The 24,095-nt window shown below is 43.1% G+C and overlaps 1 protein-coding gene across 15 annotated transcripts in view; it reads right to left on the bottom strand.

The window, feature by feature from the left end:
• Positions 1-17,747: 17,747 nt before the first annotated feature.
• The window catches only part of magi1b (membrane associated guanylate kinase, WW and PDZ domain containing 1b), a 136,449-nt gene continuing 130,101 nt past the window's right edge, over positions 17,748-24,095 (bottom strand). For all 15 annotated transcript variants that reach the window (XM_039611915.1, XM_039611921.1, XM_039611917.1 and 12 more), the window contains 2 exons: positions 23,225-23,363; positions 17,748-19,977 (listed from right to left, as the gene is read on the bottom strand). In XM_039611915.1, the coding sequence (XP_039467849.1) occupies positions 18,533-19,977; positions 23,225-23,363 (1,584 nt within the window). In that variant the 3' untranslated portion in view covers positions 17,748-18,532. The remainder of the gene's footprint in view (positions 19,978-23,224; positions 23,364-24,095) is intronic.

Here is a 24,095-nt window from a genome sequence, read left to right as displayed (position 1 = left end):
GCGATTCATGGATAGTATGAGAGGAATCTTCAGCCATGTTGGAGGTATGCTGCGCTTCTTTAATAATGTCAAATGGTAAATGGTAAATGGCCTGTATTTATATAGCGCCTTTACTAGTCCCTAAGGACCCCAAAGCGCTTTACATATCCAGTCATTCACCCATTCACGCACACATTCACACACTGGTGATGTCAAGTTACCAGTCATAATATAATAATTGTACCAATTTAAATTACATGAGTCATTTCACAGAAGAGTTAGTGGAAATGATTAACAAGTGTGGAATATGAGGATATTATTATTTGTTGCTCTCTAGGCCCGGATTTTATAATGGAAACCATAGCAACGTTGTGCAGGTTATACAGTTACAAACACCGAGTTGTTGCAACTCAACTCCTTCTGAAAATGTGTGTAAGTAATTAATTTATTCAGCTAATCAGCCGAGCGCAGATAAGCAGCCTTTTTGACTTGTAATAAAGCACCCGCATTAAAGATAAATTGCAGGTTAATAACTGCTCGTTAAAATACATTTGATTTTTACAACATTTTTGCATTTTTTTTATACATTTTCTAGAGGATATTGGGATTTTAGTGTTGTGCCTTTAAAATAAATATCCTTTTTTCCCATGTTAGATTAGAATTTCTGCTAAATTATTAAATACAACCTGATCTATGACAGACTAAGTTAGGTTGGCAGTGCAAAATTTTTCACACTGCCAGAACATTGTGATTTTGTGTCCTCAGCTGCTTCTTCTAGCACTAAACCTGCTTCTCTTCAGCACTGTCTTTGAAGTGTCACAGGAGTGTTCTGGGAGTTTTCTGCCATCTCATCAGCGAAAAGGAAAACCAGCACTCATCCACTCAGAATAACAATAATGAAGCCACTTCAGCTGGATCCTCCACATCAGCCAGGTCAAACTGTAGAGCTCTTACTCCCTCTACTTATGTGGCCAACCGGTGTTGTTTTTTTCAGCCGAGGGACAAATTACACTCTGTGAGAGCTCATTTGAAGAAATGACTGTAAATCAAGGAGATTTTTTTTTTTTCTTAAACAAAAACCCAACATCACCGAGACACCTAGTGGCCAGCTAGTGAAACAGTTTAGTGTCTATCAAGACCCTGAAAGAGTTTATCACAACCTCATGTAGCCTGAAGGAGCAGCAGCTGTTTGCAGGAGTTCTTATTAGGAATAATTTCAGAATAATGTTCCTCAATGGCCTGTAAATGGTAAATGGCCTGTATTTGTATAGTGCTTTACTAGTCCCTAAGGACCCCAAAGCACTTTACACATTCAGTCATCCACCCATTCACACACACATTCACACACTGGTGATGGCAAGCTCAATGTACAATTTACCCAATACGGAAATGTACCAAATGTCTGCAGTGACCTCTGAGCATTGGCTCACAATTTTCTTTTTTTTTTTTTTTTTTTTTTTCCTTTTTTTAACCTGTCCCGTTTGGTTCTTTTGCCATCAGAATTATTGTCTAAAGGCGAAGAAAGATGCCCAACGGATTTACTTTACCAAATGGACCATCCCAGCCTTGCCGTAATGGTCCATTTGATTCACCTTTATTGTTTATTTTATTTTCACTTGCTGAATACGGGACAGACTTGACTGGTGGAAAGAAAAGGGAGAAAGAAAGAGGAAAGAAAAACAGCTGAGAAGAGGGACGGGGTGAAGGGCAAAACCAAAACCAACAGAATAAGCAGACAAAAATACATATATCGATCACCTGGATCACCTGTTAAGAAAAAAAAAGCAAGCAGAAGAAAACGAGAGTAATAAACAACATCACAATGATATATGGGAATATGACAGTAAATACTAAATATTAAACATTATTGTGCAGCACGTGAGATCGACAGCGCACAGTGTGCTTTGAGGTAGGAGCCAAAAAGGGTGTAGTTTGTGTGTGTGATCACCGTGTGTGCACCTGTGAGCATGAACGCGCTTGTTTTTAAAAAGGTTCCTTCATGTAATGATCTGCTAGAGGGTGTGGGGGCCACTGCCCCATCCTCCAGGGCATGAAGCAGGTATGGAGGAGATCAAAACTCCAGACATCCAGAGGCCCCCAGAACACAAGAGACCAAGGAAGACCAACAGAGGGCAGCCGCGCCACTATCCCAGAAAGAGCTGAGGAGAGTCCCAGATGAGGGGTCACTCAGCAGCCGCGGAGCAGAAGCCGGGGTTGCAGTGGCGTGCCCGTGAGCTCCGCCGGCAGCCAGCTGTGCCTGAGTGACCGAGCCCCGGGCCGAGGGCCGAGGCACCCCATCCCGGTGGCCCGAGCGAGCCCCAGGCTCCAGGCCCCGATAAGCAGCCGCCAAGGAGTGAGCCGGTGGGTACCTGGGCGCCCACCCCGACACAAAGAACCACCAACGCACCGATGTCTGAGGGCGTCTGCCACCGGCAGGGGAAGTGGTGGGGAGATGGGCCTCAAACCTTGGAGGGCCTGAGATGTCCCCAGAGAGGTGGCGTCTGATACCCAACCTGACATATAGACACAGACAAACAGGCACACACAGATACAAACATCTATTCCCACCCTCATGCTCTCATATACAATTACTCAACACTCACCCAACATGGAGACAGACATAGAGAGACACTGTACACACAATCACACTCCCCAAGCGTACTCTAAGCCCGGGTCTAGGTACCCTTGCCCTGGAGGGGGAAACTGCGCCCAGACCCAGGTGATGTTACCCTTTTCCCTGTGGTGGGAGAAGCAGACTGCCCGACTCCGCAGCAGCAGGGAGGCCCCACATTCCAGACCCCAGTCGGACGGCCAACTCCTCCTCCTAGCCCCCCCGCTCCAGCAGGCCGCAGAGAACGGGGTGTGGGAAGACTCAAACCTCCCTCCACCCGCTCATATGTAGTGTTGATGTATGTGTGTTCTAAGGTGCATTTAAAACCCAGGAGGGCATGGAGCTACCTGCCAGAGCAGCAGGTAAGCGTATAGCCCTCCTGCTAGCCCTCAATGTCTACGTGTATTTAAAATTGAGAGGTGGGCAACGACGCCAGGGGTGAGGTGTATACCCTGATGGTAATTTGGAATCCGTGTAGCGTCCCCACCCCAAGATCCTATATGTATGTGTAATGAGAGTGTGAGTAATGTGAATGTCTAAGTTGTGGGATAAAATTGAGGCAGAGGCAGCCAGAAGGGGACAGAGGGGGATGTCTCCTCTGCACCCTGGTGACACACCCCTACCCCAAGGCCCTGCATGTGTGGGTGATTGTGGTGGAGCGGGAAGAGGGAGGCAGCTGGAGATGGGAGGGAAGGAAGGAGGGCAGTGACCCCTCCTGGGGCCAGCTCCCCGCTGACCCCAGTAGGCACCCCCATACTCTGCAACCCGCCAGGAAAGGGGGGGCCCAGGCCCATCCGGACCGGGGCCCAGTGCAGCAACGCCCCCAGCCCCACAGAGCCCGGGACAGTCCACCCGACCCCACCACAGAAAAACTGCACCCACCCCATCATCCACTCATCTTCCAGACTACACAAGACAATAGACGCCCAGGCTGAGATCTTCCTCCACCTCTCCTGTATCTCCCCTCCTGCAGAGAGAGAGTTCCTGAAGAGAGGAAATCTCCTGCAGGATTTGACAACCTCCCCACCAGTTGAAGAGCCCCCAGGTGGTTCGATGCACAGGCGGCACCCAGCGCCAGGACTGGGCCCCCATACACCCACCCGCCCACAACCCCGGCAACACACCAACCAGGACCCAAGCCCTGAGGCTTGGCCAGGGCCCCAGCCCAGAGGCGGAGCGCCCCCAGAACCTCACGCCCATCCCGGACCCACCCAGGGGCAGCCAGGCTACCAGGTCAGTAACCCACGTCCGTCAGCACAGACCCTCCCTAGCCCGCTGCACGCAGCCACGAGGAAACCGTCACCTAAGAGCCAACAGAGCCCCTAATTGGCCATGGCCGCTACCCCGGATTGAGCCCCCAAGGAAGATGCTCCCGGGAACCCCTGATGCCCTAAGCCTGTCCCTACCCCACACCAATCACAACAGTGAAGGTGGGACCAAACTAAGACCCCCACCCCCACTAGGTGATGGAGCTGATCAAAGGAGCCCAGAGAAATTGATCTGATGTGGTGGCAGAGGCTGTATCAAGACTAATGTAATCTAATAAATAATTTCTATATTGGTTAGAATTAAGATTATTTTTATTTTTCCAGTTCATGAGGACTGTTTTCTTGGCTATGCATAGGGCAGTGAAAACCATATGGGCTATATTCTTTTCCGTAGTGACATTATCTAAGCTGCCCAACAAACATACTAAAGGGGAAGTTGGAATGTTACATTTCAGACACTTTGATAAGTCTTCACATATCTCGCGCCAAAACTTCTGAACTGGTGGACAGAACCAAAGAGCGTGGATATAATTGTCCGGTGAATTGGTTTGGCAGTGTGAGCAGTTGTTGGTAGACGTAAAGCCCATCTTGAACATCCGATGGCCTGTATAGTGCACTCTATGTAGTATTTTGTATTGAATTAATTGAAGACTGGGATTTCTAATTAGATGAAAGGTTTTAAGCAAATCTGAGACCAGAAGTTTTGGTCAAAGTTAACTGATAAATCCGCTTCCCATTTTGCAATAGGAAGTGATATTGATTCATCTGTTTTAGAAAGCATTCTGTATATTTTGGATAGTAATTTGGGGTTTTAAGAGTAAGAAATTGAACCACACTTGGTGTCGCTTTGTAGTTCAACTTGACCCGGTTTAAATCTCTTATTTATTATGGATTTAATTTGTTGATATTCTAAAAATCTTTTCTTGTTGATCCCATATTGTGTAACTAGTCTGTCAAATGAGATAAATTCTGTTCCTTCTAGTATATGTTCTAAGTATTTGATTCCTTTACTACTCCAATCTGAAAAGTTTATCATATTATTGTTTTGTAATATGTCAGGGTTGTTCCAGATAGGTGTACGCGTTGCATGGGATTAATGAAGACTCTGTCAACTTCAGAAACTCCCACCACGCTGTCAGAGAAGAGCTGATGTTGATGCTTTTGAAGCATTCATGTCGTTGGATGTTTGAGCTGATAAATGGTAGATCTGAAATCTCTAGATTATTGCAAAGTGCTTGTTCTACATCTAGCCAAGGTTCATCTAAGAGGGTATGTTTTGCCATCCTGAGATAAACTGAAGCCTGTTGGCTAAGAAGTAATGCTGAAAGTTAGGTAGTTCTAATCCTCCTTTATCCTTGGTCTTTTGTAGTGTTTTTAAGCTTATACGTGGGGCTTATTTTTCCAAAGGAATTTGGACATATATGAATCTAGAGATCTGAACCAATCTTGCGGCGGTTTAGTTGGGATCATTGAGAATAAATAATTTATTTTTGGTAATACCATCATTTTTATAGCGGCAACCCTTCCCATGAGTGATATGGGTAGACATTTCCACCTAGCCAGATCACCTTCTACCTTCTTTAAAAGTGGGATATGGTTTAATTTAGTTAGATCTGCAAGCTTGGGAGATACATTAATACCTAAATATTTTATATTTCCGATTGCAGTGGAGTAGAAGAGGAATTATGGAAGGAGCAATTAATCGGAAGGACTGTAGATTTTGACCAGTTAATTGAGTAATCTGATATTCTTGCAAAAGAGTTTATCAGTTCAATCACCCCAGAGATATTGGTTTGTGAATTTTGGAGAAAGAGTAACACATCATCCGCATAAAGGCTGATTTTATGTTCTACATTCTTGCATTTTATGCCCTTAATTACTGAATTCTGTCTAATTGCTGCTGCTAGTGGTTCGATAAAAATTGCAAACAGTGAAGGGGAGAGTGGGCATCCCTGCCTGGTGCCCCTCAGGAGACAGAAGCTGGAGGATGTCTGGTCATTTGTTCTCACACAAGCTGTTGGGGAATTATATAATATTTTTAACCAGTTGATGAAAGAAGATCCAAAACCAAATTTGTGTAAAGTTGCAAATAGAAATTTCCAGTTAACTCTGTCAAACGCTTTTCTGCATCTAAAGAAAATATTGTAGTTTCAAGGTTTTTACTGTATGAGTAGTCTATCAAATTAAGTAATCTACGTGTATTTGTTGATGAGTGCCTACCTTTTATGAAACCAGTTTGGTCAGGATGAATTAAGAGGGGGGTTATTTTCTCTAGTCTCTTCGAGAGAGCTTTGCAGATTATTTTAAGGTCTACATTTATAAGGGATATTGGACGATAGCTTGAGGGATATACAGGGTCTTTGCCTGGTTTTAGCAGGAGATTAATGTTTGCAGAATTCATATTTGATGGAAGTCTGCCCTTTTCTTTGATTTCCAACAACGTTCTGTAAAAACTGGTGCTAGAATCGTCCAGAATTCTTTGTAGAATTCTGCAGGAAAGCCGTCTGGTCCTGGAGCCTTATTATTGGGCATACTTATCAGGGCTTCCTGGAGTTCACCTGGTGTCAGTGGCGAATCTAGTGCCATTGCTTGAGTGTCTAATAATTTTGGGAGAGTTATGTTGTCCAGAAACTGATCAATTTCCTTTTAGATGGGTTTATTTGTGGTGAATACAACGTTTTATAGAAATCCCTGAAAATGTTGTTTATTTGTTTCGGGTCAAATATTGTGTTCCCAGATGAATCTTGAACAGCACATATAGTTGTTTTTCTTTATTTATTTTTAGCTGGTTTGCTAGAAATTGACCGGATTTATTACTATGTTCATAATTTTGTAAGCGTAGTCTTTGTACTAAGAATTTTGTTTTTTATCAATTATCTCATTTAATTCTAGTTTTGTTTTGCGTATTTTGTTCAGTGTTTCCTGATCTTGGTGGTACCGTGTAGGCTTCTTCTAGGGATTTGATGGTTTTTCTAATTCCTGAATATTTTTGTTTTCTTCTTTCTTTTTATGTGATGAGAAAGAAATTATTTTACCTCTCATCACAGCTTTCCCTGCTTCCCATAGAACAGAAGCTGATGTTCCGGGAGTGTTCTGGGAGTTTTCTGCCATCTCATCAGCGAAAAGGAAAACCAGCACTCATCCACTCAGAATAACAATAATGAAGCCACTTCAGCTGGATCCTCCACATCAGCCAGGTCAAACTGTAGAGCTCTTACTCCCTCTACTTATGTGGCCAACCGGTGTTGTTTTTTTCAGCCGAGGGACAAATTACACTCTGTGAGAGCTCATTTGAAGAAATGACTGTAAATCAAGGAGATTTTTTTTTTTTCTTAAACAAAAACCCAACATCACCGAGACACCTAGTGGCCAGCTAGTGAAACAGTTTAGTGTCTATCAAGACCCTGAAAGAGTTTATCACAACCTCATGTAGCCTGAAGGAGCAGCAGCTGTTTGCAGGAGTTCTTATTAGGAATAATTTCAGAATAATGTTCCTCAATGGCCTGTAAATGGTAAATGGCCTGTATTTGTATAGTGCTTTACTAGTCCCTAAGGACCCCAAAGCACTTTACACATTCAGTCATCCACCCATTCACACACACATTCACACACTGGTGATGGCAAGCTCAATGTACAATTTACCCAATACGGAAATGTACCAAATGTCTGCAGTGACCTCTGAGCATTGGCTCACAATTTTCTATGCCATCCAAAAACGCTGGTTAAAACTCAAAGAAGCTATGATGTGAAAATGATTCAGGAGAAAACCTCTGCAGCCAGTCAAATCCACACTCAATAAAAAAAACTTGTTTTTGGTCCTCATAAACATAAAGCAACCATTTCGAATGACATGCAACTGAAATATATGAAATCAAAGATTAATTACATGGAAAATTGACATGTAATCAGATTACTTAAAGTCAACATTAAAAGTCAAATATGGATGCTCCATACTTCCTAAAGAGGAGAATGACCATCTGGCTATCAAAATGACTATTTTCCCTTAAAATGGTAAATCTTTTCCTTTTCCTACTTTTTTTTTTTTTTTTTTGCCATACCTAAAAAATCTGCAAATCACATTGTTGGCATCCAATTCATAAATGTGTTAATATGTATTTTTAGATTGGTACATTTTCCCAGGTTAAACATTTGATATGTTTTCTATTGTGAATAAAATATGGGTTTAAGAGATTTAATTGATTGCATTCGGTTTTTGGCAATTTTTTTAAAGCAATTTTCCTGCTACCCTGTAGTCTAGTGTCCTCCTCCACCTGGTTTCAGTCTCCGCTCCTGGCTCTCCTCTCTTGTCGTATAAATATGTGGTACTGCAACTCAGGCCAAAATTCTACTCTGCTTTACTCACTTTCTCTCCAGTTACCTGAGTACCTTCTACTTGTGCTCCTCTTCTCCCTCCTTGAAATCCCATCAGTGTACCTGTGTGGGAAACCTACCTGTATACCTTCATGACCCACTCTCACTCTGTCTCAGAGACTTGCCAGTCTTGGAACTTGTGGGAAACTGGAAGCTTAGGCTTTTTGCTGGAAGAGTGGAAAGCCATACCTGCACTGTAGTTTAAAGAATACTTAACTGAGTGAGGTCTCGGTCTCTGGAAAACCAAATTTGAGCATTACCTGCTGTTGCACAGTCCTGAAACCTGCATTAAAACTTTTTAAGCAATTTAAACAGTGTCCTGCTATTGAGTCCTTGGATTAAACCCTAACAGCAATACAGAATACCAGAGCATCACTGTATTATCACGCACATATTATAGTATATATATTCCGGTACTTTTTAATTGCTAGACAGTGCCAATATTTATTTCTTCCATTTCCACCATACACTGGTGCATAAAAATTACAAATCAGTGCATTAAAATTCACCAGATGGTGGAAAATTAAGTATCTGATGGTCAAAATTTCATGAAAGACTGTAGGGCCTAATGTGTTTTCCTCCAAAGCTAAAGCCAAACCTACACTCATGTTGCCAGGTGTTATTTTTTAATGTATGAAGGTTACCAAAAAAAGTTTATTCAAGCATTGCAAAATATGCCTGCTGTCCATTTGGTATCATCTGCATGCCGAGTAATGGAATACAGGTGTTTGGTACTTGAATAAAGGGATTTAGCCTTGAGAGGTAGACTCATGCAAAAGATGTTTAAGAACAAGCCCGGGTGTAGTTGTGAATTCAGTTCACATCATTTGAACTGCGAGCGCTATTATCCAAGGACCACAACCTCCTGTGTCTATGAATTTGTATAACACTCAGAACTAATAAATCCAATGTAAAAGGCATTACTAGAACTTGTTCAGCTCTATGTGTATGCATGAGAATAGTCTATCTCAGGTCTTTTTGTTTCCTCCTTTTCCAAATTCCTCACCCAGTTAGCAAAAATCTCAATACTCCTTTTGTATGTTGCCAAAGTAACGCTCACTCCCTCTCTCCTCAGCTCCTTTGAAGCAACTTCAGAGCATCAATATTTAACCTGACATTGTCAAAACTAAAAAAAGAAATGATGCTGAAGGGAAGGCAGCGCTTTGAAACATGTTTGCCTGTAGACCTGCGCCGAACATGACTGATTTCCTCTCTGAGTTTGTTGACAACACAGGCAGGCAGTGCGGATCATACACTCGTAACACACACATTACAGTCATTACTGACTGAGCGCTTGATTACATAGCAACTAATGGGATGTGGTGTTAACCTGATGGATTGCTCACAATGGCACAGAACAGGAAGGCTACATCACATGCGTGATGGACTGTTCATGTGTCCTCCTTCTGCTGACAGGACAGGGCGGACAATCTCACATGTAATACTGACAGAAGGGAGCTTGACCACGATAAACGAGCAAGTTGTGTCCTGTGAGCCCATTGCAATGTAAAACGAAAAGATACCATGAACAGAAGTGGCAGATTTGACTCATACAAATGAGTGCGAATAGTGCGGCGCAGAGTAGAGGCGGAAATCTCGAATGAGTTTGCCGCTCGCTCTAGCTTCGCTCATTAAAGTTGAAAAATTAATGACCACCGACTATGTTGTAGTGCATATTCACCCCCCACAAACCAAGATGTTACATTACCTTTCAAACATATTTCACAGTGGGCATCAGTAGCTGTGCACATCACCATTCAAATGCACTTCCCTGCACGTCAGCACTTTCAAAAGCGCCAGACTTTCAGACGAGTTAGTGTGAATCTGTTCAGAGTGCAAAGATGTGGGCATGAATGCATGTCGGCACCACATCTGGATGAGGACATGAGTGAAGGTTACGTGTAGGACTACTGGTTCGAGCTTTTGTCTCATGCGTGGTTTTAATCAGTATTGTCCAGTATTAATATTTCAGTATGCATTTCTCATTTTTTTGTACAGTTGTTTTGGGGTCTATGGCACACCCAGATGTGACCCTATAAACCTTTGAAAACAAATGCATAACTACATAAATCACGTGCATCCATCACCTTGAGGCAACTGTTGCTGATATTTGACGCTATATAAATAAAACTGAATTGAATTCTACTGAATTTAATAGAATGTGAAGTGAATAACACTGATTATCTCTTCATCATAGCATTTGTTAGTGGGTGGGATATATTGAGAGTAGGTATACATTTTGTCCTCCAACCTGATGTGTTAGAAGCAGGAAAAATGGGCAAACACAAGGATTTGACCTAGTTTGACAAGGGCCAAATTGTGGGCAACGTTGGATCCTGCCATCCACGTGGATGTTACTTTAACCCATCCCACCAACTGTATCTTAGCATTTTTGCAGACCATGTACACCCTTTCATACTCCATATGCATACTGTGCTTGCATTTTTTTTTAACCTGACATCTCAAAAGACACCTTCAAAGTTCCAATGATAGAGGCCATCTTCTTTTTTAATTTAACAAGGTAATTGCAAGAAATTTTATTATTGATTTGAAAAAAACCCAACTTACAATAAAGAAAGATCTGAATCAAAATGCTCAAAATGTGGTGTAGAAGAAAGTCTTCCTGGAGTAACCATGACCAAATGGCCTCACACAAAGTTTTTCAAATGAATCATTCAACAGTGCAACAGGAAAGCTGACATCTCCACATGCATTTCTTATGAAAGTATAACTATTTTATTGCCTCAGCTCGAAGCTCCTTTCAGTGGGCCACTTCTCTTCTGAAAGGGAACAAGTCAATCTGACAATTCTATTATTCTTTCCATGAGGTGTTAGCCATACCTTTGATCAGGGAAACTGCATTCAAGAGGACACAGACCTGAAAAAGACTTGACTTTACGCACGCTAACTGCGCAAAGTGAGAGATTTATTCATTAGACACGCACACATGGACACGTTTGAGCACAGGAAAGCCAGAGGTGATGCCTCAGGGGCAGGCAAACGTTCAGTGTCTTGGCATGGCTGAAGGAGTGGTCATTCAGGGGGCACAAACCCTCCACTTATGAAGTCACATATGGGACTTCAAGATCAAATCACAAGTGATATTTTGTCAACTTAAACAGTTAAGACTTCCTCTGGATGAGGCCTGATTCTGATGCATGCCTCAGCTCTCCAGGTGCTATTACTGGAGTCCACTGATCCACTTTTTAAGAAAACAAATAAACAAGTTTCAATATAATCAGACGCCTCACCCACAGCAGCAACAGTTGCACCTAAGTGATTACTTACAGTACTGTGCAAAAGTCTTTACATTTTGCTTTAATGGAGTCAGACTTTCTTGTACTTTTTAAAGCAGTCTTGAGCAACAGTTCTCCAGGCTTTCAGATCTTTCAAAGTTTTTCTTTGGACATTGGTTGCTTTTACACTCATTTTCATTTTCAGAGTAATTTCCCTTTTTTTTGTTCATTAAGTTGCGTAATACTGACCGATTAATCTTTCAAACATAAAAAAGCCCCCTACCTGAAGATATAAACCAGTGCTGTGTCTACTCATAAAACACAGTTCAGCAAAGAACCCATCTTCATTTGTTCTCATTTCCCTAGCTGAATAACAGTTTGACAGATTTAAAGTTATTAAATCTTATTATTTTTCCACCTACAGGATGAGTCCCAAAGAGCCCTTAGCCAAGAACTTGGCATATCTCAGTATGATGTGCAGTATGTCCCTAAAATTTTTTTAGTAAACTTAACAAGTGAAGGCCAAAAAACCCCGCTGTGTACTGCAGATGAACAGCACCTAAAAGTCAGGCCTTTAAGAATTCGAACAGCAAAGACCTGACACAGGACCTGAGAGATGTATCTGGCCCTTAAGTTGATTCATCAGCTGTTTGCTGAAATGGTCTCATTGAAAGAGTGCCTGACAATAAGCCATTCATAAGGAAGGGAAACTGGGAGAAACTGATTTTCACACCAAGAACTGGTGTGAAAATCAGTGACAACATGTCTGATGGAGCGATGTCTCCAGATTTGAACTTTGTGGTACAAAGGTCAGGAGAAGAAGTACAACAGTGAGTGTCTACAGCCATCTGTAAAACACAATGGAGGCTGCGTGATGGTTTGGGGCTGTATTTTGGGGAATTATCTTTGGACTATTTAAAACATTTTGGATTTTTTAAAAGTATTGAGATGATTTAGTCTGGAATAAAGTAGAAAATGGAGCAGCTCACCAACAATGTAACCTCAAAAACCTAAAGTTCCACCAATGGGCAAGGCAGTTGCCACAGATGTTAACATCCAGGTCTGCATTCAAAATGTAGACCACAGAAACCACTGGGCAATGCCACGGTGGACATAGCCGTCTTTTATATACAGTCTATGTATCAGTGAGCATTTTAAAACACGTGGAAGAATATACACACCCTCTTTTTGCACTCAGAGACAGTCCTGCATGCAAAAAGGAGCATATATAATGATTGAAAACACAGCTAGTAAACAGGTTTTTTTGCATATAAAATAGTGATTTTGAAATTTTTTGAAATGTCAAGTTCTGTCTACAAATTAGCAAGAAAACAGGACTCTTCAAGAAAAGGAAAGAAAACACCAATTATGTATAAACTAGCTCTACGTTGATGATTATTTGACACAATGCTTGTGGATTTCTCTTTTTTAACAAATGCTGACTGATTACTGATCACAGCTGGGACAAGGCTCCTCACATTTTGCTTTTGAATAGATCCATCCCCACAATAACCTCAACTCTTTGAAAAAGATAAATAAATAAAATTGAGAAACTTTTTCTTTCTTCTCAGTGAAATCATCTTGATCCTGAGCACACAGCCAAAAATAACCCAGTGCTGTTGTTTTCTCTTCTCCCCCCCAGCCTTCGTATGTGCACGTCTACAATTCTTGTCTGCTCCTGTCAGCTTAAGGGAAGAGCCCGTTGCATTAGTGTTGCCATGGCAACAGGGCAGTAGAGGATCTCTAAGGTCAGAGCAAGAGCACCTGAAGCTTAGCTGATGGGAGAAAAGAGGCTGTCAGTGAACACTCATGTTGTTATTGGACATTTTATTACTGCTGCTTCCTCCTGCCTGACACTGACATGATAAATTGTCCCCAGACACGTGTTGTTAATCATTTCTGGGGTCACACAAGGAATAAAACCAGGGGCTCTGCTCCTGCGTCAGATGATGGAGAGTGGAGTAGGTCCTGATAAAGACAGGGGCAGAGATATTTAAAGAGAAGGGAGAAGAGATTTTCGGTGCTGGAAAGTGGATTACATCCATTATTTAGGAACGGTTTCCTCTTCTGTGAGGGGACAGGGAAGAGAAATGTGTTTGCAGGATACAAGCTCCAGCCCTCTGTATTCTGTAGAAATACTAAATAACACATGCTTCTCTAATAGGGAAAAATGTCTTTATCCAATGAAAACAATGCAAATGATATCTAATAGCCTGCATTAAATATACTCAAATGGATAGTTGCAACTTGGATTTTTGCACTTACTAAAAAGTGAGCCGAAATACAGGGTGGGCCATTTATATGGATACACCATAATAACATGGGAATGGTTGGTGATATTAAAGTCCTGTTTGTGGCACATTAGTATATGCGAGGGGGCAAACTCCTCAAGATGGGTGGTGACCATGGTGGCCATTTAGAAGTCGGCCATCTTGGATACAACTTTTGTTTTTTCAATAGGAAGAGGGCCATGTGACACATCAAACTTATTGGTAATGTCACAAGAAAAACAATGGTGTGCTTGGTTTCAACGTAACTTTATTCTTTCATGAGTTATTTACAAGTTTCTGACCACTTATAAAATGTGTTCAATGTGCTGCCCATTGTGTTGGATTGTCAATGCAACCCTCTTCTCCCACTCTTCACACACTGATAGCAACACCGCAGGAGAAATGCCAGCACAGGCATCCAGTATCCATAGTTTCAGGTGCTGCACATCTCGTATCTTCACACCATAGACAATTGCCTTCAGATGACCCCAAAGATAAAAGTCTAAGGGGGTCAGATTGGGAGACCTTGGGGGCCATTCAAGTGGCACACGACGACCAATCGATTTTCCAGGAAACTGTTCATCTAGGACCTGGCACCCATAATGTGGTGGTGCACCATCTTGCTGGAAAAACTCAGGGAACGTGCCAGCTTCAGTGCATAAAGAGGGAAACACATCATCATGTAGCAATTTCAAATATCCAGTGGCCTTGAGGTTTCCATTGATGAAGAATGGACCCACTATCGGTGTACCCCATATGCCACACCAAACCATCACTTTTGTTGTTCCAACAGTCTTGGAGGGATCCATCCAATGTGGGTTAGTGTCAGACCAATAGCGGTGGTTTTGTTTGTTAACTTCACCATTCACATAAAAGTTTGCCTCATCACTGAACAAAATCTTCTGCGTGAACTGAGGGTCCTGTTCCAATTTTTGTTTTGCCCATTCTGCAAATTCTGTGCGCCGATCTGGGTCATCCTCGTTGAGATGCTGCAGTAGCTGGAGTTTGTAAGGGTGCCATTTGTGAGTAGCTAATATCCGCCCGAAGGATGTTCGACTAATGCCACTCTCCAGTGACATGCGGCGAGTGCTACGCTGTGGGCTCTTGCTGAATGAAGCTAGGACAGCCACTGATGTTTCTTCATTAGTGACAGTTTTCTTGCGTCCACATTTTGGCAAATCCAACACTGAACCAGTTTCATGAAACTTAGCAAGCAGTTTGCTAACTGTAACATGGGAGATGGGTGGTCTCGTAGGGTGTCTTGCATTGAAATCTGCTGCAATGACCCGGTCACTGCGTTCACCAGATATCAACACAATTTCGATCCGCTCCTCACGTGTTAACCTCTTCGACATGTCAATGGCTGTGAACAAAGACGAACTTGTAAATAACTCATGAAAGAATAAAGTTACGTTGAAACCAAGCACACCATTGTTTTTCTTGTGACATTACCAATAAGTTTGATGTGTCACATGGCCCTCTTCCTATTGAAAAAACAAAAGTTGTATCCAAGATGGCCGACTTCTAAATGGCCACCATGGTCACCACCCATCTTGAGGAGTTTGCCCCCTCACATATACTAATGTGCCACAAACAGGACTTTAATATCACCAACCATTCCCATTTTATTACGGTGTATCCATATAAATGGCCCACCCTGTATATCAATGTAATGCTTCCACACTAGTGCACATCCCATAAATGTAGCTATGCAAAAACAGTTTCAGATCATTGCATCAAAAGGAGTGGAATGCATTCAGGCTCCCTTGAATTGCACAGAAACTGGGCCAGAAAAAAGCTCTGATATGTTACCGTTTGATCACGATGCTTTAACTCTGTTTCACATTTCCTCTTATGAGCTGCACAGATTGTGTCCACAGGGTAATCTTGAATGCACATTTTTGAACATACGGTATTAAGTACCTTGGCATGTGCTGCAGGAAAAAGCCCAAACTTCATATGATGCAAGCTCAGAAAATCTTAAATTCTCCCCATATTTGTGTAAACATACAGTTAGCTCCATAACTTTTTTTTTCCTGGCTCATCTGTTTTCAACAGCAAAGTGGGCTTTAAAGCAAACGATCAATGCAACTGAAGTGCAGACTTTCAGCTTGAATTCAAGGGGTTTGCAAACAAACCGGAATGACAGCCATTTCAAAAGTGAGCTTAAAAGCGATGGGACGATTGACTGACAAGGAGTTTCATAGACAGGTGAGGCCTGCTGCTGCCATTTCATTTCATAGAGTTGATTCCAAGTCTTACATTTTGTAACTCTCAAAATGAGATTCAAAGTGAGGCTGACGCAAGAGACTGAATAAAGATAAATTTGAAAAAACAAAACAAAAAACAAAACGCCTAATATCGCAAAAATGGACGACACAGAAGACAACGGAAGCAGATGACTGCAAATTCTTTCCTCGGTAAAGAAAATCTTCATAAGTTTTAGATCACTCTCAGAGAGGCATATCACTGTAAAAGTCTACAATCAAGAGACGCCTTCGGGAATTAGAACACTGAGTTTCATCTAAAAACAAGCTTTGGACAGATGAAACCACATGATGGGAAATAGTGGGAGGAAAACAGTATGGAGAAGGAAAAGAACCCATCATGATCTGAAACATATCACATTATCTGTCAAACATGGTGGAGGCTGTGCGAGCATGTATGCCTGCCAGTGGAGCCGGGTGACTGGTGTTTTTTCCTGACTGTTGACAGCAGCAAGTAGCAGGAGGAATTCTGAAGTTGCTCAAATTCATCCAAATGCTGCGAAAAAGATCGGACGGTGCTTCACAGTGCAGATGGATAGTAATCCAAAGCATACTGCAAAAACAATCCAAGACTTTCTCAAGGCAAAGAAACGGGATATTATTCAACTGCCACGTCAGTCACCTGATCTCAACCCAGCACAGCAACTGGAAACCTGAGGGAGGGTGCCTTTACTGCAACCACCTTCAGCAGGAGAGCGGAAACATTTGGTGACATCTATTGAGTTCTAGACTTGAAGGATTTTCATCATTAAAAACAATCAGATTTATTTCCTGTTTATTACCATAATTACCTTTGAGGGCCTGTAGATGGGGAACTGTGTATGAAAATAGCAGTTATTCCTGCAAAGTTAGTGAAAATTCCCCTTTTTTTTTGTAAATTAAAGCTGAAGTCTGTTCTCATGTTCAAATTAAATCCACTGTGGTGCGACACAAATTTACAAAAAAAAAAAAAAAGTGTCATTGCCCTAATGTGTAGGGACAAAACTGTATGAGCATCTCATGCCTTAAATTAGAGTATGAAGAAGGTATATAGATACGAGAGGTCGTCCCAATTTCTTATCGCTGAATGTTAGGAAATGTGGAGGAAAATGTTAAAGAGATTATCTTTCAGGGTTTTTTTTTATTTTTTTTTTTTTATTGTGGTGAAGTATATTGTGCATTGGTATTCACCGCTCACCCAGAGTGACTACTGGGTTTTTATCTAATCTCCACATTGTTGTTTGTCCCAGCATCACCACCTTCGTTCTGCCGTCACCGTCCTGAAATAGACACGCAGCATCCCCGCTGTTTGTTCTGTATCAAATGACAAATCTCGCAACCACAAGAGTGGATGGAGGAGGAAGGGAAAGGATCGTAGAGGGCGACGGGAGAAAGAGGGCACTGAAAAGGCACAAATCAAAGTAAGCTGTGAAGAGGAGTGAAGGAACATTTTTAAGATCGTCCTTTCGGGCTTTGATGTTGGGGAAAGGACAGAAGCTCTTTGCTTTACTTTTCTTCAAAGGCTTTATCTATATGCATGCACTTTTGGCAGGGCTGAGATAACAATGTTAGTCTCCCCACTGTTTTGTTTTCTGTTTGGCAAAATGAGAGCTCAAAAAAAAAAAAAAGGAAAAAAAAAAGCCGTTAGTGTACATCTTTCTTCCCATCCAATATCTGCATTTTTTCGTGTTACTTAAGCAGGTCAATCAATCCCAGAATGACTCCAACGGCAATAATAAAGAGAAAAAAGCTAAAACAACTGTTCATTTGTTGAATATATTATTTTATTTTAACATCATCATCATAGTTTAACTTTTTAATTTTCCCTTCATTCATTTAAAATGATCACCTCTGAATGTACACATACTGCAAACTGTCAAAAATATACAAACAAATGCAGGCTTGTGCTATAGTCTGGTCAAATGTCTAAAAAACAGTGGCACTGGAAGGAGAGAGAGAGAACGAAGGCAAGAGAGAGAGAGACAGAGAGAGAGAGAGAGAGCGAGAGAGAGAGAGACAGACATTGAAACCGGTAAAGACATGCACAGCATCATTGTGAGCACCGGTTATGGTGACCCAGGTGCGCAGTACTTCCAAGGGATCCTTGTGGAAAAGTACATATATTTCATCATCTGACAGTGGGGCACACAAACTGCCCTCCACATATCAAACCCGAAACAAAAATGGTGTTTGTTAATGGAACTGTTGTTAGGCACATCATTGTTTTTTATGGTTTTACATTTTCTGGAAAAGTCTGAGTATCTGTAAATGTAGAATACTTTAACAAAACAAAGAAACAAAAAAAACCCAAAATGAGAAAACAAAGAAAAATCAAATATACAATTTCGAAACAAGAGAAAAAAAAAAAAAACAGCTTTCAAAATTTCGACCTTGTTAGTAACTCAGCGTTGTTACAGTGTGTGTGTGTGTGTGTGTGCGCGTCAGCATGTCTACACAAGTTGGGTGCATTTCTGTAGAACAAAGTGGTAGTGATGGTGAGTATTTGAGGTGTTTTGTGGGTGGTTGCTGTGATCGGCTGACAGCTGTCCAATCAGATGCTCAGATCTTTGGGATTCTCCTTGTAGGTCTTCTTGGGCTCAGGGAGCGTGGGCTTGGATAAGTGACTGGTGTTGGTCTTGTTCTTGAGCGTGCTGTAGTATTGCGTCACTTGAGCCGCCACAAAATTGTCATCGTCCTCTTCATCCTCCGAGTCGTCCCTTCTGAAGCTCCTGATCGGGGATATATCTCGTCCGAGACTACGGGAGCGGTACAGAGGTTCAGGGGTGCTGTCTCGGCTGGGGTAGCGCTCATCCCTGTTAAACCTCTCAGTCGAACGACCCCTCAGCTGTGTTCCGTCAAACCTCTCGGTCGAACGACCCCTCAGCTGTGTGCCGTCAAACCTATCGGTCGAACGACCCCTCAGCTGTGTGCCGTCAAACCTCTCAGTCGAACGACCCCTCAGCTGTGTGCCGTCAAACCTCTCAGTCGAACGACCCCTCAGCAGCGTGCTGTACTTCTTGTAAGCTGAATCTGAGTCTGGAGTGCGTACTCTGGGCAGGGCGATGTCTCTCTGGTTGCGGAACGCCATGTCCTTGAGCAGGCTATCGCCCCCTCTGTAGGGCCTGTCCAAGGTAGAGGCTTTCATCAGCAGGCTGTCCTCTCCATAGAGGCGGTCTTCCCTGCGCAGTGGCGGTGTGACCTCCCTGTTTAAGCGGTCTAGGGCTGGGGACTCTCGCAAGATGCTGTCTTCCAGACGGAAGGTGGATTCAGGAGTTTTGATTGGCTCCTTCAATACAGGCTCATCCACAATAGGCTTCTCGTTGCTGCGGGTCTGTCTCTCTGGAGAGCGATACCGGCGGTAGGGGTCTGAGGATTGGGCTCGGCGTCTGGTGGGGGACTGCTGCCGAGAGCGGTAGGGGGACCGGTGGCGGTGAGGGGAACGATAAGGGGAACGGCGAGGAGAGCGGTAGGGCAAGCGACGGGGTGAGCGGTGGGGCGAGCGGTGGGGCGAGCGGTGGGGCGAGCGGTGGGGCGAGCGGTGGGGCGAGCGGTGGGGCGAGCGGTGGCGGCGGTGGCGCCTGTCTGGAGAACGGCCTCGGCGGTGACCCCCATGTCTGTCATCCAGGACGTTATCTGCACTGCGCGACCGGGTGTGCCCCTTATTAGGTGACCGATGGCGGCTACGGTGGCGGTGGCGGCCATCACTTTTCTTGTCATCTTTCTTCTTGGGAGCGTTCTTCCCTGTCGACTTTTTGCCCTTGTGTTTTCCCGTGCTGGTTTTCTTGCTGGGGGAGTGGTGGCGGTGGTTGGAATGTGTGTGCCTGCCAGTGCCGTGGGAGCGGCGGCCTGGCTCCTTCTTGCTGCGGGATGATTGTTGGAGTTCTGGTGGGTCGCTTGACTCTGATGGTGCGTCGTTCGGGGGCAGGGTGTTCACTTCCGCAGCGTTTTGTACCCCTGAGGCTGGGTTGGCTGCGCTGATGTTGTTGGTGCTGTCGTCTGCAACACATTGGGACATATAAACGAGGGCAGGGGGATCAAACATGCATCGACACACTAAAAGCTTCTATCTGCTTTCACATTTATCATGCTGAGTCACTCAGACATGAAGCCGAGAACACTTTCAATGGAAGCCATTCTGATGTTAATGCCAGCAAAGATGGCAAGTTGTTAGATGGCACAGCAGCAGCCAATGGTAAAACAGTGTAACTTACACAGATTAAAAAGGCAATGACAAAGTTATGAAGCAGCCATTTCTTGAAGAAACCCACAACAAACCTGCTCCTTGGTCTAAAGGGGAAGTCACCTCTGTGAAGCAGAATGGGACGGCTTCTCTGGTGGCTGGACCGCAGGCTGGTTACAGTCAGTGTAACTGCTGCTTCGTATTGATGATGCTGCTAGATTTGACTCATTAGCCATGCTCTTTCATGCACTGTCAGGGCGCGTTAGACACGTTGTAAATCTTTAGAACAAATTAAATGGTCGTGACGAGATCCAAAGACTAGAAGTTGCTCTAAGTGCATTGCAGTTGCAGCGGGTGAAGGTAGTTTAGCATTTTGCTAAGAAAAAACAGAACTGTATGGAGCTCTTCCTCTTGCTAAATCTTCAACAAAAGCTGCGACAGCAATGCTTTGATCAATATGGCATTTTTAAGACAAAACCTTACAAGTGCTGAGACGGCAGAAGAACTGTTCGCTATTCTAAATACTTCAGATCGTCGGCCCTGAGATATATTGAGTGGGAGTAAAACTCTGGCTCCTGTCATTTCAGTAAATAGTCTCCACCTGTAGATATACACTTTTTAACATTATAACTTAGTTTGAAAATGTATTGCAAATGATTCTGGAGACCTTCGACAATGGATTATGGACCACTCGAGGAGAAGAGTTGACTCTCAATGAGAACCACCGGTCTGAAAGTATCAAAACTAATTCCCAAAGTCTGCATTTTCACTTTTGACTTGTTTCCAACTGGTTGATTGCAACTAGGACAAACATATGCACGAAGTATCCAAAAGAACGGCTATGGCAGCGGTGACACTGGAGATGTAGTTGGGTGAATGGATTTTTATGCATGAAGCAGCGCACTGGCACAGTTGAACTGAAGCGACACCACACACATCAGGACGTAGAAGAAGAGAGAGAGGAAAACAGGAAGTGGGAGAGAGCGCCGAGATGAGAGGGGAGGACAGCTACAAACCGTGGTCTGATTTTGGAGGACAGAGGCCTCCCCCATCTTGTCATTTCTCATACATGCAGTGAGATGGGGAGCGACCATCCCTGAAGGAAGACAAGAGCCCAGCACAATACGAGAGGAAAGGGAAGATACACAGAAACAGAAAGGAAGGAAAAAAGAAGAGCACAGTAGTTTAGAAAAATGTGGAACCAACTGGAAGGAAGAAAAGGAGAATTATTCAGTGTTGATTCATAATGAAAAAAAATGTGTTTATTTGATCATCGACTCATTCAGAATAAAGAGACAGTCCAGGAAGTTGCCCAAACCCAGTGAAAACCATCAGTTACAGAGTAAAGTCCCCCAGAAACAAGTGTACACACACTCTGACATAGGAGTCGCCACACACACACACACACACACACACACACACACACACACACACACACACACACACACACACGACTAGACACGTGAATGAAGAAGCAGCAGAAAATAAAAAAAATGACACAGTGAGACTGACACACACACACACACACACACACACACACACACACACACACACACACACACACACACACACACACACACACACACACACACACACACACACACACACAAGCAAATTAAGCAGTTTTACAGTGCTGATAGAAATCAAAAGAAATACTGGCGAGACTGTCAAAGGTTGTGCCAACTAAAAAAAATAATAATAAAAATAAAGATTTTTAAAAAGTACAAACAATGATCCAAAATATACAAGTTCACATGATGTCACATCGGTGCAGGTTTTGACAGCACATTCTCAGCTCAAATAAACTTTACATTAATGAACTTTTCAAAACAGGCAAATGTATCCACTCAAAAAAAGCAACAAAATGAAAAAGAAAACATTTAAAATGACTCGTGACTATCAAAACTGCTCAATACGATTAGAAAAAAAAAAAAAGTAAAACAGAAAAGAAAGAAATGTTCCATAAATATTATGGAAAGTAGACAACAGAAGGGGGAAAAAAAACAAAAACAATTTACACTTTTGACATGTTCATGCAGCAATAAACTTTTATCCATTAATATGTGGCTTTGATTCATGGCTCTGTACACTGAACAAAAATACTTGTAAAAATGCCTCTTTCTTTTTTTTTTTAAATCATCACTATAAAAAGTTAATATAACTGGAACGAATCAACGTCTTTTTAAACGGGGATGGGTGGATTCCCTATCTTCACAGCTTTTCCATAACACTGACAGTGGGTGCAAAAAAAAAGTCCATGGATGAGTGAGTAATGTCAAGCACAGTACAGTGAGATTTACTGAAAATGGCAAAAAGGAAAAAAAAGCCTTAGACTGTCTTTTTCTTCGCAACACAGTTCTCACTTAGAAACCCTTAGGAGTTCAGTAGCTTACATTCACCTTCAATAAATATCATAAATATGTTTGTGTCACATCCTAACCAAAGCTGTGAAAGGTCCCATTTTATCACGGGATGCCACGGATCAAGTTTTCTCTTCCTTTTAATGCTAAATTAGCATGTAATGAGAAATCAGAGACATCCATATTACTTCTCACCCACAAGAAACATTGATTTTCTTTCCTTTTTCTTTGCTACTCAGGTCAAACCCTGTAAACAGTTTCCTTTTTTTCCATGTAGCACTGAAAATCAGACCCACCACCTTCCTGTAAAGTCCCAGCAGAGTGCTTTTGCTCAGTGCCCAGAAGGTGAAAAGTGACAGCGAGATGACATGACAAAACTGAGAGCAGGTGACAGCAGGAGGGGGTGAGAGCACCCACAGGAGCAGCCTCAACCCCCCCGCTCTCCCACGAAATCCCCCAAAAGCCCAGGAGCGACCTCCACCACAAAGAGAACAAAAGCGCCGAGCAACACCCCCTCACCCCAAACCCCCCTGACTCCCCTCTCCCATCCCTGGTTGGCTTGCTCCAGGGAGGGGTGAAGGATCCTTGGGGAGGGGGAGCGATTTAGTTCCTTCACCTTCAACCCACCACCATCCACTTGAGTGTCCCCTGGCTCAGGGTGTGAAGATGGGCGAGAAGGGAATGTTTTCGTAGATTGACCCACCATATTCAGGCACAGAGCCGTCACCCCTCTTGAGCACCAGATGGACTCGCCGGCCTCCATTCTTGATGAGCTCGATGGCTCGCGCGTGCTTCATGCCCTTGGTGCTCTCACCGTTGATCTCCAAGATTTCGTCGCCGACCTAGTGGACGGGAAGGACACCAGAAGGGGGGGGGCAGAGAGAGGAAACAAGAGTGACAGATGAAAATGGAAAGGAGAAGAGGTGAATCAGAGGGAAAGGGGAGAGACAGCAGGAGCCCAAATAAGGAGAGGAGACCGCAGAGCCAGACACGGTGCAAAAGAAAACAAGTGAGAGGAGGGAAGAAGGTACACAAGGAGAAAGATAAGGTTCAAAGGGAAACAATGACACAAAGGGAAGGAAAGGGTGGAGGGGGTGAGGAGGAGTTAATTATCAAATCTGCTGAATGGTAATCTGCACAATAAGAAAACAAGAGTATATATGGAGGGCAAACTGCATCAAAAAGCAGCAACTGTGACACGGAGAGTCAGAGAGGGAGAACGACAGAGAAAAAACCCAAGAACTAGAAGAAACATTTTTGCTTCCTGATTCTTTGAATCCACTCCTCAGGTTATCTGTCAGTGCTGACTGCGCTAAGGGAATACTTCTCTGGCAGAATACGGATCTCTCGTTGACACCTCTCCCTGCCTCACAGAGCTGCGACTATTAATATCTCTGCTAACAAGGTGCACAAACACCAACGGCCGGGTCCATATATGCATATACTAATGTGCTAATGAATGCGCGCGCACACACACACACCCACGCTCCCACACACTCCCTAACTGCAGCATATTAATATAAGTGAAAAACTATATCTCGGATTCATACAGTGTCTGCCAACAGGCTCTCTGC

The sequence above is a fragment of the Oreochromis aureus genome, linkage group 5, assembly GCF_013358895.1.
Source record: "Oreochromis aureus strain Israel breed Guangdong linkage group 5, ZZ_aureus, whole genome shotgun sequence".
Lineage (NCBI taxonomy): Eukaryota > Metazoa > Chordata > Actinopteri > Cichliformes > Cichlidae > Oreochromis > Oreochromis aureus.
Note: the sequence above shows the minus strand (reverse complement) of the source record. Positions and strands in the feature narration are given on the sequence as shown.